Below are 18,008 nucleotides of genomic sequence, written 5' to 3'. Positions count from 1 at the left end.
ACACAAGTGGGCTTTTCAGTATTAGTGTCATACATAAGCCCCAGATCATCTATTTAAACCCATCCTGATGTAACTCCACCATCTAAGACAATGCTAGCACCAAACTGAAAATGAAGCAATTCCTGCTTACCATGTCTGTGCCCAAACAAAAAAACCCACAACTGCCTCCTGCATTAGTGACCTATCTAAGATGCTTTTTGATGCAATGAGGATAGTTTAACATCCTTTCCCCTGATGGTGAAAACTTATTTACTGTAAACACCTTATTTCCCATGCTCAGACAGAGCCAGCAATGTACATCATGTTACTAAATGCAGAAAGTCATAATTTATGTCTTTTTTTTCTAGAGGTGAGAATAACACTGGAGTGTAACTGAAACCTAATTGGTAGAACATAAAGTTGTGTTTGTTCTTGAATTTTAAACATCCTCGGTTTGCATTATTCATGATTGGTTAATATTTTAGAGGAACAGCTGAATATATTTTTAAAATGTCACAGCAGTAGCATATCAAGTGATTGTTTCCTTAATTTTTCCCCCACATTACACAGGAAACAATATTGTCAGCTTCTGCTCAGTGAGCTTGCAGGTAACGGCAGATGTATTGCAAACCTCTCTGTCGCCCCAACATCAGTCTGCTAAGAGTTGCGTACAAAGCAATGTTCTTTATTTGAACAGGAGAGATTTGTCCCAGTCAGAGGCCAATGCCTGGCTGGCGCAGTCAAGGAGCATGCTGCTTTAGGGCATCCCTCCTGCTTTAGGGCAGCCCCCAGCCACCCCTACCAGGTTCCCACCCGCAGTTTAAAATCATCCTTTGCTGCAGGACTTGCAAGTTAAGTGATGCAGTTGGGTAAAGAAGCAATTTGAATTCAGTCCACTGTAGACTATGTTTATATGCATACCTCCCTCACAGCTATTAGAAACCCTTAGGACTCAAGGGATCGTGTTCCCCTCCCTTTTCTCTTACTTATTTGAAAAAGGAGAGAAAAACAGAGAGAGGGAGACAGACAGACAGACATACAGATGCACACACTGCATGGGAAAGAGTTTTCAACCTATTTACCATACCTCAACCTGTGTGTAGAAGAGAAGGAAACCCCTCACACCTTGCCTTAGGTGCACTGATGACAGTGATCACATTGCTCTCTGAAATCTGACAACAGAGGGCTGTTTTATTCACTACAAAACTTCCAGAAAGACTAAGCTTTCAGTCCTAGCGAGTATCCAGATAGTTACTGCAGATGCGACAGTGGCTCTCCAAAAACCAGTTGCTGAACCATTTCAAGAAAATGGAAAAAAGATGTCATGTTCAATCAAACACACATAGGTTAACCTCTCTGTTTTGCATTTATAGAATGGAAATTTGTGTTACACTTACTGAAACAGCCACTCAACTTTTATACTAAAGCACATCCATATTTCAAAGACCTTCAGCCTAAAAAATATTGTTTCTAAAAGGAAAAGTCTCTTGGTGTTTTTCTCTTGTTCTGTGTCAAATCAGATCTCATATTTAATTCACGATCTTGGATGAAACAGACTAAAAGTGCTGATAAGAAAGTAGATCAGGACAGCTGTTTTATTTCATGTGCATTAGTTTCAGAGAGACCTCATGGAAGATTAAGCTGAGAGGAAATGAGAAATAGAGGGCAATGCCAGGTTTAGCATGGCCAACTACCCACGTATTATAAAACTACAGACCTCTAGAGCCTGAATTTTGGCTCTAGAGGATTAATCTGAGTATTAATAGAAAGCTTATTGATTTACAGTTAGAACTGTGTGGGTTCCTGATGCAGCTTTTTTGCAATTTGGAATATAAAATTGCAGCCTTTATGCTGTGACTACCAAGAACTTCATTGTTTAACCCTTAATCTATTCAGTAACTATCACCATGGTCATATTTTGCAAGTGATGACGGCTGAACAGGGTAACAAATACGGCCTCTCGGCCAAGAAGAAGATTCTTCAAGTGAAGCAGAATATCCTGCCAGACTAAGGCATTTTCTTGCAATGCAAATGCCAGCAGAGCAAACAAGAACTAAATCCAGAACCTGAACTAATGCCTTATCACCAGTGGCTCTTTGAACAGAATTTAAAATGCCTGAATTTGGAATTTTGCTTCAACAATTTAAGTAAAAATAGAATTTGTATGAGTACAGTTATTTTTTCAAAAGCAAAAATAAACACTCAGACATCACAACTTTTACTTCTGCCAGACCATAGTTCACCTTCTCCAAAATTTGGAGACAAAGATAATTTTAATTGGGGAATGGCTCTGTCACAATATCAACTCATGGCTACTCAGAAAGAAGAGTACTGTTTTAATCTACTAGTACTAGTGATGGTTTAGAAAGAGAGTTGTCTATAACGGAGATGGCACTTCGGGTATTTGTTCATTACTAAGACTAAAAATTCAAGGTACTGCCACTAAACTGCTGCCCCCACCATGTCCTGTCTGACCACGTTTGGAAAAAAAAAAATCACCAACCTTTCTGGTGTTGCGAAAAAGTACCTATGTATGCAGATACACAAACACACGTGCATGTATACACGATTTACAGGAAAAATCTGTAAATTTGTAGAAAGATTTGGAAAGTTCAAGTGAGTAACCACACTGTTAGCCAAAATAAATATAAAGCTTTGAGGTTTACTGATCAGCACACCAAGGCTACAGCCTGGATGGCTAATAAGATCTGCTATGAATCTATGGGCTAGAGAGATGAGATGTCAGTTGGTGCAGCAAGACATGAAGATGAGAAATGAGAGAATGAAGTCATAGACTATGAGTTTTATTGCATTTCTGGATTCATAAAGACTTTTGGTTGGGCAAAGTGGAGGGAGATGAGTGATGCATTTGGGATATGTGTGAAAAATTAATTTTGTAATTTGCATTTTATTCTTATTTGGAATTAAATCTGAAACAGTCTCAAGAGCATTTACTGTCTTTATTGCTCCCCACAGTATATTTAGGCTTGCACAAAACAAACTGCAGTGCTTAGCACAGAGCTTCAACCAAACAAGCAAGCTGCTCTTCATTTCATTTCAGGAATAATAATAAAATTCTAATGCCAATGGAGAGAGAAATTCATTAAAAAATGCCTTAACCTCTGAATAAGTCACTTTCTAATAATCCTGTTACACAGACATCAACATTCAAATCAAAGGGCTCTGGCTGTACATATCACATTTATGAATACTTATGTAATAAAGATTGTGAGCTGCACACACTCTAGCCTAGTTTTAAACTTGGTTCCATGAATGATTAACAAAGAACCTTTACAGAATAAATGAAGTTCATAATAGTTAAATGTTCCATAACTTCCTAACCATCCAAAGCATGCGAACTGCAATTAGAGATTCAGAAACTTCACTCTAAGACCAACACATGAATATTTTATTTATTCTAGCAGCAGAACTACAGTCAAATTGTTTTGATCACTATTTCCTAGCAGTTACCTTCAGATCATGAGTGTATGGTAAGTCTGAAAAAAGGTCCCTTCCTTCCTCTTATACCCAGATAAATCTAATAAACTCAATTACATGGAAATCTTCAAGTAAATGAGCAATAGCATGTGCCATATGGACAGATGTTGGTACTAACAGACAGATTAGCAGCGGTGTGTACTCTGTTGCTCCTCTGAAACCCACAATCTTAAAAAAATTTTTTTTACATACTAGTTAAAGCTTATTTAATTCAGCTAAAAAGTAATCTTTGCTACTTTTTACATAATACAAATAAAGAAAAAAAACTAATCATGTCCTCCACTTGAACTAGATCCTACTATATAGTCAGCAGAGAAGAAATATTCAACAGAAAATTCAAATTCCTCTAGCACAATATACAGAGGACAGAAATAGACTGTGCATATCAAATCCTGTTTATCCCTCTACTTCTTTGCAAATGCTGGTCCCAACCCTCAGCTCCCTAAATGCATTAAAACATCCAGCTAAGACTCAAGCAGTATTTTTATCTTGCTTTTATCACAAGAGCTTAAAATGAACAACACATCATCATTTTAAGTCAGAAGCTCTGAGCTTTCTTAATGAAATGAAGGAATTGAACAGTTCAGACTGAGTTCAGCTGAGGAACTGCAATTTAGGATTTTCCATGAGCCTCACAAATCAAGTTGCAGTGGAATCCAAACAAAAAAACTATGATTTTTTTTTTTTTTTTTTAAATACCCCACAACCTTCCCCAGTCTTGTTACCAAAAAATATATTGAACAGTTCACTGCATTCCTTAATCTATTTATCCCATTTTTATCAGACATATTTATCAGTAATGTAGGAAAACATTCAGTTTCATTTATGGGCAACACCAACAGCTCGAGGAGATCTAAATCCCTTCCATGTTAACTGGAATTCATACACAGAGAAGTAATCCCCTTCTGTACAGGCAAAGAGAGAGCTCGGGCAAGCACAGAAAGGCAGGCAGACAGATGGGGACAAAGTAGAGAAGGCAAAGAATGAAATCGCCACCACTGCTCTGAAAACTCCAAATCATACCATTACATTAACAGATTTACGGAATGAGATAGTCTGGACTGTTGCAACATATGGCCAGTAGGAAGCATGTCTCACATTCCAATGATATAACCCCAAAATCTTGCCAAGACTTGCATTTACAAAAAGTGTTTCCTTTGTCAAGTAGTAAACACTCTGTCTAGATACCAATGCTTTCACAGCATATTCTGATTAAATACAAATGGCTGAAAGACACTTCATTTAAACAAGCTCACAATCGGATTAAATTGGCTCTGAAGCAAATTCTGTTTGCACATGTTTACAACCTACTCTTACAAAACAGTGATGCAAAGGGCAGCTAGACTTTCCATTTAAATTCCTCAGGGAAGAGTAATTTCTAAAGCCATTTGGCCAAAAGAATGTTATTGTCTACATTGGTCCGTGGCTTGGAAAAAGCCATGCTAAGTAGGTATAATTTTCCTGCATTACTAAATACTATAGAATGTGTATTTCTATTAAAAACTAGCAGTCAGAAAGCTCTAGTCTTCATGGTTCTGTAAACATCTTCTCAAACAGTAACTCCAAAGAGTGTTGTCTTTGTATATATATGCAGAGAGAGCTTCACTTTGCTTCTCCTTGCAATTCTTTGTGAAGTTCCAGGCCCATGGTTCCTCCCCTCAGCTTTTAACGCTATGGCAGCTTCTGTGGACATCAATGAAATGGGTAAAAATCAGGTGCATTTTCCAACCTGAGAAAATTTTGACTGAGTAGAAACACACACTGAAGACATTCACTGGGAAATGTGAGCTCCAAAAGAGAAGGCAGGAGAGAAGACAAAATCAGCATCTTTCCAACCTCTGAAGGGGTGGGGGTGCTGGGAACAGAGGGAAAGGGACCTTTCCTTCCTTCCAGCAGCCAGGAAAAACTCATAAAGTTCACATTTATCAGACATGCCCTAACTAGAAGCTAAAAATCCATCATCCTTTACAGAGTAGCAGGAAAATCATCCATTACGTAGGAACAACTTCTCACTTGGGTGGTACCCTAGTAGGTATGCTGCTTGTCCTTAGTCTTCTGCCCTGATCTTCTATCTATTGGGATTCTGATAAATGTTTTCATTGCCTGGACAGGCCAGGTAGGTGGAGCAGAATGTGCAGGTGCATGGGTGTAGATTAGACAGAGATAATATACAGCAGAATAAACGAGAAGAAATCAGAAGAGAGAAGACATGCAACAGTGAGTAGGAAAGAGGAAGAAAAGAGATGTTGAGACAGAGACAGCAAGAAATACTGAAAATACAAAAAAGATACATCACCATCTCTTATAAGAAAGAAGCAAGAAAAAAAAGGAGCAAAACCATTTGGAGAGAAAAAAGTTGGAAGGAAAAAGGAATAAGTTATAACAAAATCAGGCAATATTTTATAAATTACAGGAAAACAGAAATGGCAAAGAAAACTGACTCTCAGTATTTAGAAACATACAATAAAACACACATATGCAGCTATTTTAGTCCATTCATCTCAAGAAGGCATTTTTCCCCTTCTCTATCAAGCTTTGCTTCTCTAGACGTTAGAAATGAGAAACCTCTTGCCAAATGCTGCATTAATTTATACTATATTACAAACCAGAGCTTACCTGGCTTATCTGTGTGATGAACATCCCACCAGAAATGACCGTATGTGAATGTTACGTACTGTTGTAAATAACAAATGCTATTGTTGCAGTAGAAAGCATATTCAAATATCTAGCATTTCATATGGGCCACAGAGGTGTACCCACTGCATTATTTAACACTACATTGCTAGTGAATGAATATTCTTGAGCTTGTGTTTGCTGTCTCCAAATGTTCTCTATCAAATACGTGGTCAGCTTACGAAGAGAGTGCGGGGCACGACATGACAGAGTGTGGGATCCTCCCTCCATATCATCTCAAAATGTCAGTAATAGAGGTTCTGGAGACCAAATGCTAGTACAAGTCAACATCAGTGTACAATCTCATTCTCTTAGGACGTTTTCACAGGAATAACAATGAAAATCAGCAACAATTCTGTTGACAGTTGTCCTGGTTTTGGCTGGGATAGAGTTAATTTTCTTCCTAGTAGCTGGTATAGTGCTGTGGTTTGGATTTAGTATGAGAATAATGTTGATAACACACTGATGTTTTAGTTGTTGCTAAGTAATGTTTACACTAGTCAAGGACTTTTCAGCTTCCCATGCTCTGCCAGGCGCACAAGAAGCTGGGAGGGGGCACAGCCAGGACAGCTGACCCAAACTGGCCAAAGGGCTATTCCATACCATATGAGGTCATTCTCAGTATAGAAACTGGGGCGAGTTGGCCGGGTGGCAGTGATCACTGCTCGGGGACGGGCTGGGCGTTGGTCGGCAGGTGGTGAGTGGTTGTATAATTTGTTTTTTCCCTGGTGTTCCTCTCTCACTCTCTTGTTGTTTTCCTTCTCATTACAATTTTTTTAAAATTCCAATTATTAAACTGTTCTTATCTCAACCCACAGGTTTTCTTACTTTTGCTCTTCTGATTCTCTCTCCCATCCCACCTTGGGGGGGGGGCGGGGGGGGGGCGGGTGAGCGAGCGGCTGGGTGGTACTTAATTGTGGACTGGGGCTAAACCACAACAACAGTACAGAGTACAGGACTGATTGTGTCTGTTTTGCAAACTACATGAAATAAGAATAAAAAGCAGTGTATATTTGATTCAATGACTAAATGAATGAAATGAAATGATTTTGAAGACACAGAGGAAATGCCTTCTTCTGAGTTAAAACATCACTATTACATGCCCACTTAAGAAGCTTATCTTGTAAAAAATATTTGTAGCCCAGAAATCCTTTTACAGTACAAAATGGAAATCTTTACTGTTTTTGTGTTGTTCCTGTCATATTTTCTCTTGCCAAGTAGGGAGAAAACGTAATGTTCTAACTTTAAAGGAATGGGTTCAGCATCTTATTGGCACTTTATTTTGTGAAATATAAAGCTGAAGGGAAAATCTGCTGATTATACCATACAATATTATAAATGATAAGTGTATTGTAGGCAACCCATATGACTAATGCATTCCCTTTGAAAATGAAGAAAAAAAAAGTATTATTCCTGAACAGAATAAACATAAAAACAAATGTGCCAATACTTACGTCAATTAAATCCGAAAGGTCATGAATATAATACTTGAAAACAGAAGCATTGGTTGCTTCAAGGGTGAGCAGGTATTCATTACGGGCCTTAATAGATTTCAGCTTGTTTTCAGAATATTTTGCTTGACGCTAGGAAAAAGATTGTATATTAATGTATTTGAATTACTTAATTTTTGGTATGTAGCAAAAATGTCAACAATTCAAGCACACATTCCTATTAACAAGAATGAATCTTAGTTGCCAGCCTGTTATGCATATAACAAATGTAATACAATGTGATAACTCAGTATTTTTTTTCAAATGTGACAAACCACATAGTAAGAATTATACTGGGAATAAAGTATGCCCCTCTCTGAACTGCAATTAAGTCAAGTTATCTATAACCCACTGCTAGTTTATTATGTGTACCTTGTTTAATTTTATTTCCCAGCTGGACTTCTCTGTCTAATATCATGCTAAAGAATGTCAGAAATGCATGGAATTTACTTCAAATGAAGGTAAATAGAAGGACTATTTACTTTTTCCTTCATTTTTTCAATCTTTTTCACAGAGCTCCGTCTCTGGTGCCTTTCTTCTAGTCGAATATGAAAAACAGGGTCTCCTGACCTCCCAATCTGTTTTTCTTCTTGCTTCTCTGCCTCCTTCAGTTTGCTTTCTGCACTGATGCTCTCTGCATGATACATGTGGTATGTCTTCATGACCTGCAGAAGACAGAGTCAAAGGAGAGTTAGGACAAAATGAAAATACAAAGGTATCTACAGAAAAATCACAGGGTCTTTGAGTAAAATGTTCTCTTATAAACATGGAGCTTGGATAAGTTTATTTGCCATCAGAGACTGAGGATTTCTGGTTGCATTTTTATTTTATTTTTATATATCTAAAATTCTAAATGTTCAGAGTGCTTTACCAAGCACTATGAATAAAGAGAAAGGTGATGGAGAACTAGTTGCGATGTAAGCATGTGAGACCATCTCTCATCCTGCCTCCTTTCTGCTCAGAAGGGCCTTGCATCACTGAAACGTTTTGATAGGCAATGGGGCAGCAAGCTATCAAATATTTCAGTCAAAAGCTGTGTAGAAAATTTTGGGGGGATTTTTTTTTTCATTGCTCTAAGAGGAAAGAGCAAAATCCTTCTTATTAAACTTCAGGATTCCTGTCTTTGAATGAAAACATGAAATAACGAGCAATAAATCTATGTCAGTGTCATATCTATCTGACTTCTTCAGTGCTAAGTTAACAGCTCGGCTGTGGACATCGAATGTTTGAAAGCAGAAGGACCCCTTCAGGACTGAGGAAAGGGCAAGGAAGCAGAGGCAAGGGGAAGTTTCTGTCTGGGAGCACATCGCCAGGCAGCTGGATGGCTGTCTACAGCCTGGAAAGAAGTGGCTCCCAACTGTGCAGCCAGCAGACTGGGTGCAACCTAAAACCAGATGAGAGCTGGAGAAGGAGCTGCCTGATAAATAAGTTGTGAAGATGCTTTCCCCATAGCCCCCCAGTTAATACCATTATCTTCCCCCTACACACACGCTGGCTCTGCAGCCAAGAGAGCTTGGGCTGCCAGCCTGCAAATACATGCTTGCACCGACCACAAAGAGGGAGAGGGACTGGTTCAGCCCAGTCCTCCCTTTCTTCTTCAAGCAAGAAAAGCCTCAGCCTGAACGCTGCGTAATGGGCAGCAAGCAAGCACAAACCACCTGCCTCTGCTGGGGAGGGCTGTCTCTGCCCACATCCAGCACAGAAAGCCTCTTTCCACCTTCCCCAGCCTTTTGTTTGTTTGGTTTTTGTTGTTGTCTTAAGTTTCAAGCAAGGAACAAAGCATGAAGGCATCCTCGGGCAGCCAGTGGCCTCCTCTCTTCTTCCCAGGGTGCCAAAGTGCTCTCTCCAGCAGATGTTATCTTTGGGCTGAGGCCATGCAAGCCATTCACATCTCCTCTGAAGGAAACAGCCGGGGAGAAATCAAATGGGCAATCAGCAGAGCTTTGCATGACCCATGGAGGAGTCAGACTAGTTTGGGGAGCTGCTTTGAAATATTCCCTAGGGAGAGGAGTACTTTTTGTAATTGAGTAGTTTGGCGAGCCTACGGATCATCCATAGAGTGGTGACACTGGGGACACTAAAGCTAGATAGTGCAAATTCGCTGCAGCATGGCTTAGTGTGGATCAACACAAACCAACAGCATGCCATGTCAGATGACGGCTGAACAGATGTATATTTAAAGTCTTGTGCAACAGAAAGAAAGAAGCTTTTAGAGAGCTGCACTTTTGTATAAATGTGTATCTTATGCATATGTTATACACCCATAACTGTGTATGCCGCTATTTAATACTGATGCCATGCTGTTGATACAACTGAAATAGTATTGGTATTAAAAATGAAACAGGCAACTCTTCACTAACTTCCTGTAGTAAGGTAAAACAGTTGGAGACACCCATCAAAAAGAGTGGCCTTGTTTTTATTTTTAGAAACATATGTTTACAGCACTCCGCTGAAAAAACCCAAACTGCCCGGAGCAGGGCTTAGTGTTACTGCTGTTCTTTTATAGCACAGTTGCACTCCAAGGCCCGACCAGAGTGCAGAGCTCCCTGCCCGAGCACTGTCTACACCCGCCAGGAACAGCCGCTGCCCCAGCAGCTCACCGTCTACGTGGATGAGGCAAAAACCTGAACACGAAACAAGCCGAGCTGGGAAGAGAAGGCAAGCCTGCAGAGCTGAGATCTGCACAGTTCCCAGCTTAACCAAGTGGCACGTTCAGTTCCCTATACTCTGCACTGTTACCAAAGGCATTTCTAAAATTGTTGATAATCTGTACTCAGAGAGTCTAACTTGTATAGCCACATGGAAAAAATTACTGAAAAGAGAAGAAATGTACTTCTTAAAGAAATGAAAGTGATATGGCTCTATTAAAAATGATGGGAAAAGGAAATGAAAAACAAGCTTGTGCCCTTCTCTTTTGGTCTTTTTACCCAATTTTTTGAATGCTTCTTTACAGAAGTCTACAGGTGTTTGCTTTTATTTCTTATCTTTTGTTCTGCATCAGCTCCAGAGACTTTTTAGTTGGTGGGACAAGGCTAATGCATCTGTCTTACCACCTAGGAAAGTTATTTTCTTTTGTATTCTTTCAGTTTTTCTGCCTGTAAAGAGGGAACAATAATAATCTCAGAGTTTCCTAACAGCACATCTCAAAGCATGTGACTTAAGTGGTGAAGCAAGGGTTTGTTCTGCTTGACAAAGGCAGTAAGCACTGAAGTTTTTGAAGCATTTTTTCTGCATGCCATGTAGCCCAGTAGACTAGGCATAAACGTCCTTCTGCAGTGGCTGTGACATTTCAGCTTGCCTCCTTGTTGAGTGAAGGAGTACAAGTGCATCACTACCAGCTCTCACCAAGAGGCTCAGATGCCTCCACGCTGACTCCGCTAACCTCACATCATGGAAGAGTACTTCTTCCCCTCACTGCCTGCTTACAGCACATGCTACCAAATCCAGAGTGTCCCACTCTACACTGACTGAAAGCCAAGTTTTGTGTGAGAATGACATGGAGCTCATAGTCTCTATGGGGAGCCAAGATGTCTACTTGAAATCCATTTTCTTGCAACAAACTCTGCACAAGTTCTTGGTACAAATGATTCCTAAGGTAACTAAAATTGAAAAAGAAGCCCTCCCTTTGGCAGTATACTCAGGGATGGACAACAGTCAGAGACCGTCCTACCCTAGCCACACTGGCTAAGAAATCAATACAGACTATGTACAGAGCAGTGATCAGCCTATGCATTTGACTCCTGTCCAGTTTGTTATGTTGATAGCACTGCTTGTCTCATAGCACTAGTGACATCATCATTTTGCAAGCCTCTGGGGAAAGCTGACAGCTCTAGCCTTTTTCATTTGTCAATGTTTTTTAAGAGCTGATATTGCAGCAGCTAAGCTTAACTTGAGAAAGCATTATACAGACACATATGGAAAATAAATGGGAACAAGCGAGGGAGCTGGCTTCCAAGTATTTCAGTGCACACTTCCTCAACAAATTAGCTTAGAATTTGCATGCTAAGTTGCATATATGACTCTCTCCCTTAACATTATACCATCTTTTCTCCCTGGAGTTTTTAAAAGACTGTTAGATACTGTAAAAGAGGGTAACAGGCTTGCCTAATTCTTGTAAATAGACTTACTGTATGAAGAGTTCTGAGATCCACAGATCTCCAATCTGTGAATATGTAACAGATCCATAGATCTGTTATCCATCACTGAACTGACTTTAATTAGTCCCAAAAGTGCTTATTGATCAACCATCAAGTATGCACTGAAAAGAGAGAGCAGGGTCGTAATTTTGCAGATGCTGAACTGTCATCATGACACATGCTGCACTTCTCCGCTGTAGTGAACAAGCATTGTTAAATGCATACCAGTCCCTTTCTAAAATTAAACAGTGAGTTTATCTCCTATTAATTTAGCAGGTTTATTCTGCAGATCCAGTGATGTAAAATATAGATTTCTGTCAGATAACTAAGTCAGACTACAAACAGATGAAAAAGATTCTGCTACCCAAACTATGTACTTTCCCACTTGTAGGTGACAGACTGTTCACTTAGCGATATAAATGTCTTGTTTTGTGTGCCAAATTTTCAGCATCATTCATAAGAGCTCAGCAAATAGGCTTAGGGCAGAAGATAGCACTTATCACAGGGAAGGGCACATTAGAATAAAGCTATAGATAATTATTTTATTTAAACCCACAATTGTTATCTGGGCAAATCCATCAACAAGACAGTAATTAGTGCTGTACTTTTGTGGGCTACGAGAGAGGAACGTTCCCGTAGCAAGGTGCTGGCTTTCCTTTTCTACATGCATCCTTCTTTTCTAGAAAGCTTCTTAACTCAACGTACTAAGACTGAATGCTACAAAGTTAAAATATATTGGAATTACCATGTGTTACATTTTTATATAAAACTGCATAATTAAGAGCTTTTTCATAGTGTTTCTCAGGAAATAGGCATTTAATGGAACAGTAGTTCATCCTTGTTGCAATTACCATGTTTGAATTGCTTCAGAATTGTCTCTGCTAAGTTGTGAGTTCTTATCAGAAGGTGGAGTTGCAAGGGATTCATTAAATCAGGCTAGCTAGTACTTTCCCCAAGAAATAAGTAAAACCTTATGCCAATTTTACTACGTTAGTGGCCTCTAGCAGTTAAGCAGGCTCAGTATTAGCTGTTTTCAGCATCCTGTTCACTTCCAAAGCAACCTCTGATGTAGTTCCAGGAATTGTCACTGATATATTACTACCAATACAGAATTACTGATTTCACCTTCTCAGATCTCTGGTGTGCTACAGTAAATTGGACTTAACTTTTCTATAGAGAATCCAGATTCTGTGTTACTTCAGCAAAGAAAAAAGAAAATCTGGCAGCAACTACCCTGAGAAATTAAACAGCCAAGACTTTTAAAGAGTAAGATAAAGCAATGGAAAATGCAAGCGGCACAGCAGCTCTGTCTTATTTAATATCAAATTGTTTGCTTTGGACTGTCCCTACTTTTTCATTTTTCTCAAAGCCTTACATTTGTATTGCTTGTGAAAAGTGTGATGCCAGTAGGAGTAATTTGGAAAGCCAGGTGGGAGACATGAAGATATATTTTTATGACATGCATCACTTTCTCCACCATTTGCCTCATCCTTATTGCCAGAACAGCTCTGTATTTTTAGCAAATTTGTCACCTCATTGATCCCCCTGCAACTCCTTTAGAGGTCATTTATGAATATGCCCTCACCCCTAAATAAATCCAGTGGAGACCTCCCTCCATTGCAAGAAAAGCCTCTGCCTACCTTCTGTTTCCTACCATTCCCAATCACTCAGATGTTACTGACATATTCCAGTATTTGATCTGATAATACAAGATACTTTAGCTTTCCAGAGAAATGGAAGAAGAGTTTGACTGGGGAGCTCTCTCTGTTGCAAAGATGATCTATTGTAAAATCAATAACCTGTTGCCTCTTTAAATCAACATGTAAGAAGGTTTCTAAATCTCTCCGTTCACAAAAAAACACCAACGCAAACCTCCTGCAGTTTTCAGTTTGACCAACTTTTTTCCTGTAATTGTCAGGAAATAACCTCCGCTCTGTGACCCCACACAACTAACCAGGCTCCTCTTTCCCCTTCCCCACTCACTCAAAAGTTACGCCTTGCTCTCGTTTCAACAGCTTATATGCTTATGTAAAACATGGGACTAATTACTAGTCTACATTGGCTGAAAGTGTAATAAGGAGAGGACTAAGAGAGGAATGCAGCAGCTGGGATGCTGCAGACCTGAAAATACTGACTGGCTGGCACAGCCAGGGAGAAGCCATGCATAACTAAAAGTACTCGCCACTCATAATTCACTGAACTTGCAAAGATATAGACTGAAGCTTAGCTATTGAATTGTTTTTAGCATGATGTCATCATTTAAGAACCAGTGCATAAAATACTGAGAATTGAAAATACAGAGTCTTAAAATGCATTTTCGCTAGTCATGTGAGTAACACGTAGAAACCATAAGAATACGTAATGTGTAAGAAAACCTTCCCTATGTAAAAGAGATGGAAAATGAAAAAATAAGGTTTCCCTTACAAAATTCTGATTATTCCAGCAGAATAAGCCTGCTTTGCTCACAGGTTCTTAGAACATCTTCTGAAGCCTCAGTTCACCTGCTTTTGTTCTTATTTTTTCAACAATCCTGTACATGATGTGTAATTTTAATGAGGATGGCACAAGCCAAAGTCAACACTAGCTAAGCTACTCCCAGGGAGTAAATGAAGACCTATAGTACAAAACTCCTATTTCCATGATAACTCCTAGTAATGAAAATGGGAAAAGGAATTAATTACATAAAGTGAGAGAAAGATCTCTTATTAGTGTGCATTTTTAAAGAACAATAGGTATTTAATACTCCAAAGTGCCTAATTTCATTTTTTTTGACATTTCATTGCAGTTCTGAGCCTTTCCACATTAAATAAACAGCCAAAATGCTTTCTAGTCTCTCTCAAAATGCAGAGGTTCAAACTTCCACAAGTTAAAAAATATCTTTGAGCAGAAAGGTTTTTTAATTTAAAATATTCATAATGCACTCTTAGTGGAAGGTGGCATGTCTCTTCAATTCCTCAGTGATTTCTTATTTTCTTCTCTTAGAACAGTTTCTTCTTTGCAAAATCTATGGCACTGCTTATTGACTTGTTTGATCTAAAAGACGTCAAAACCAAGGGACACAACTCCCAAACTACGGCAGGTTTTAGATCTGGCCCTACGAACAGGTTTAAAAGGATTTTCTGAGGCAGAAGTGCAAGACTAGACTTTCAGACATGGGTCCCAAAGTCACCTTTTTTTCTGACACCTTCTATGATACAGAAGACTAAGACACCTGATACAGCCTTGTCACCTGAAGAAAAGTCAGTTGTTATTCTGATACTTAGTACACTGTGTTAGAACTCACACATTAAAAATATTTGGACCAAATCAGTAGCAATTCCTTTAAACATCCCATTTATTCTGGATCATCCTAGATAAACTGGGTTCGAGATACCTGGTGCTCGAGAAGTCTGAAAGCAGGTGTGGTGAAGCTTCAGGTCTGGCTGCCATGCTAGAGATGGGTGGGTAGAGCCTGCCATCATGTGGGTTTGAAACAAGCATTTAATCCAGCCCCTGACCCCATAGCATTAGGGAAATCCAGGCAAGCACTGTCTTAAACCTTGTCAGTGGAGTGAACAACATATTTGCTTGAAAGAGTTACTGTGGAGCTGCAGAACTACTGTGTGTGCCTGATACGTCTGCCTAAGGAACCCACTCCTTATCTGAGAAGTTCAAGAAGTAACAAATAAAAGATGCAATTTCTTTATATTGACTATACACCTGTGCCGCAGCACAAACACTTCTTACTATTTTAGCTTTTAGTGATTTTAATTATCTTCTCTCATTCTCTTCAACACACCTTTATGCACAACTGTTTATTTCTGGAGGGTGACCTTAATTTACAAATCTTTCTTGTAAGATAAGGAATGATGATAAGAAGTAAACAGATTATTAAACCCTTCTTCATACACGCCCTCAGTTCATTAAAAACTCCAATACTTTCTCCTTGCTCAAAGGCTTTAGAGGTATTTAAACTCCAATAAGGCTTCACATTTTAACAGTTATACTTCATGAACGTACCATTCCTTTAAAAAAACCCAGAATTGAGTAATAGGGAGAGACTTCAATATTAGTATATTATTCACTGACTTGAAATTAATTTGCTTTCTTTTGGACACAAAGATTTATCTCACAATAGTAAGACTGAATTTTATTTTTTTTTCTTTCCATAAATCATGGGGCAAAGAAGAAGATGACTTCTCCTTTTTGTAAGTGACTGAGAAACATACCTCCAGGATTTTGAAATTGTAGATACTTGTTTTGGTAAGGCCACTGTGATCTTATTCTGTAAACAGTAAATGTCACACACTATTAAAAACCTATGCATGAGGTTTTCATGTGTCTAGATATCTTTCTACCTGTATGTACACAAACACATATATTACACAGACATGCTGATGATCATTCTAAAGATGCAATCAGTGGAACTCATGTTATTCGGCACCATATTGTCACTTTTTTTACTAAGCATGGGTTGTATCTGGCTAAATATGGGTATCTACAGCTGACCAATGCCTTTGCAATCAATGAAAAGCTGGACAACGGGGTTAACAGTGTAGATCATTTCAACTGAAGCAGATGCTTGCATCTGATCAAAGGGGTTTGATCTCCCCATATCAGATTTCCAGTGACTGTAACTGGAACCCAGATGGCAAGCTAAGATATTTGTACCTACACTGCAGATGCCTGAAAATTAGGTAAAGTAAATTCCATCCCAAGAAACCATCCTGCAGCAGTAACCTAATTCAAATTGTGCACATGCTCTGTATTCTACTAACTTCAAAAAACTTCCTATTTTACAAAAATCTTAAATTCTGAGAAAAGAATTAGCATTTACTGGAAGCCATAATATGGAAGTTAGTATCTGAATAAATTTGTAGCTATCAGTGGGAAGATACAGCACTACTGTGAAGAAAAAGAGTGAAAATACCAAAATCCAGTCCTGCAGATTTTCACTGGTGATTCAGCAAAGTATTTCAGCACATGCTTCACTGTTTTCCTACCCCGGGAGCATGGGCACTAATCCCACACCTCACCAGGCACTGGAATTACGCAATTGTTTAATTGAAACAAGACTGTATCTTCAGGGCTTACTCACCACTAAAGCCCCACTTGTGCAATGGCTCTTACAGTCGATGATCCCCTGCAGCTGTGTGAATTGTCTGCGGCTATCACTACTTCGCAGAAGCTGATCCTAACATACTTCACTGACTACAGGCCTAAGCCAACAAGGTTTTGCAGTATTGCACCCTATAAAATCAGTGGTGGTTTCAGGAAAAAAAGCAGCCCAAAGAAAACCCCTCAAAAAAAAAAAAGGTGGTGGTTTAGGTAGGTTTTAGGAATCTGTGTCTATAACGACAATCCAAAAGAACCCAGGGCAGTGAGACAGGTCTAATTTTCTTTGGATCTCCTTTTTGCCACCTGCGTTGTTCTTGTGTTCAAATGTTCTTCAACCCATCCACTGATTGTAACCAAAATGATTAGTTTGTTCTTTTGTAACTAAACAACACAGAGATAGGAGTGGGGTAGACAATACTTAAATGTTGTGTTTGTACACCTATGGCTATGGATATGCTACTATGCCCAAAGACAACAGGACGAGGCATAGTATGGACGTGCTGCTATGCTCCCAGTACAGCCCCAGCCCATCTTGACAATGAGTCGAGAGGCAGTTAGAATAATCGGTTTGTGTTAGAATAGGAATAAGGGTGCCAATCATTGTTAGGGACCATGCACCATGAAGAAGGGAAGCAAGTTACATAAGCAAGATGATATTGTGCATGCCCATAAGAAGGGTTTAACTAAAGGACACACCTGTACGACCACCAAGGACCACCAGAGACCCCCATGGAAGCCCCTCGGAGTTCAAGGATGCATGTGTAATGACCATGCAAATATGATAATTAGTTCTGGGAAATAGAATGAATATGCATGATAATTCTGGGAAATTTGATGCATATGTATGTAATCGGACAATATAAGCTTTGGTTGATGTCACCTGCAGTATGCATGCTAGGTGGAATGATCCCCCATGCATCCGGCACCGTAATAAAGAATGCCTGCTTCTTAATACTACATTGGTGTTAAAGAGTTTGATTCCCGATTTCAGTGACATGATGGGTGCAAAATTTTCCCTAGGTCAAGAGAAAAACCGACAAGATGCTCAAAAGTAATGTTTGACTGATCTCTGCCTGAGGAGAGCTGGTCTCTGATATCTTCCTAAACTTCCTTAAAATCACAAATTGTTTCTTGA

General features: G+C 39.2%; 1 protein-coding gene across 3 annotated transcripts in view; it reads right to left on the bottom strand.

The window, feature by feature from the left end:
- Positions 1 to 18,008, bottom strand: part of SRGAP1 (SLIT-ROBO Rho GTPase activating protein 1) — a 153,570-nt gene that overhangs the window by 47,133 nt on the left and 88,429 nt on the right. For all 3 annotated transcript variants that reach the window (XM_072862809.1, XM_072862827.1, XM_072862817.1), the window contains 2 exons: positions 8,123 to 8,305; positions 7,605 to 7,733 (listed from right to left, as the gene is read on the bottom strand). In XM_072862809.1, coding sequence (XP_072718910.1) covers positions 7,605 to 7,733; positions 8,123 to 8,305 — 312 coding nt within the window. The remainder of the gene's footprint in view (positions 1 to 7,604; positions 7,734 to 8,122; positions 8,306 to 18,008) is intronic.

Source organism: Ciconia boyciana, chromosome 1 (assembly GCF_034638445.1).
Source record: "Ciconia boyciana chromosome 1, ASM3463844v1, whole genome shotgun sequence".
In the NCBI taxonomy this organism is placed as follows: Eukaryota; Metazoa; Chordata; class Aves; order Ciconiiformes; family Ciconiidae; genus Ciconia; species Ciconia boyciana.
Note: the sequence above shows the minus strand (reverse complement) of the source record. Positions and strands in the feature narration are given on the sequence as shown.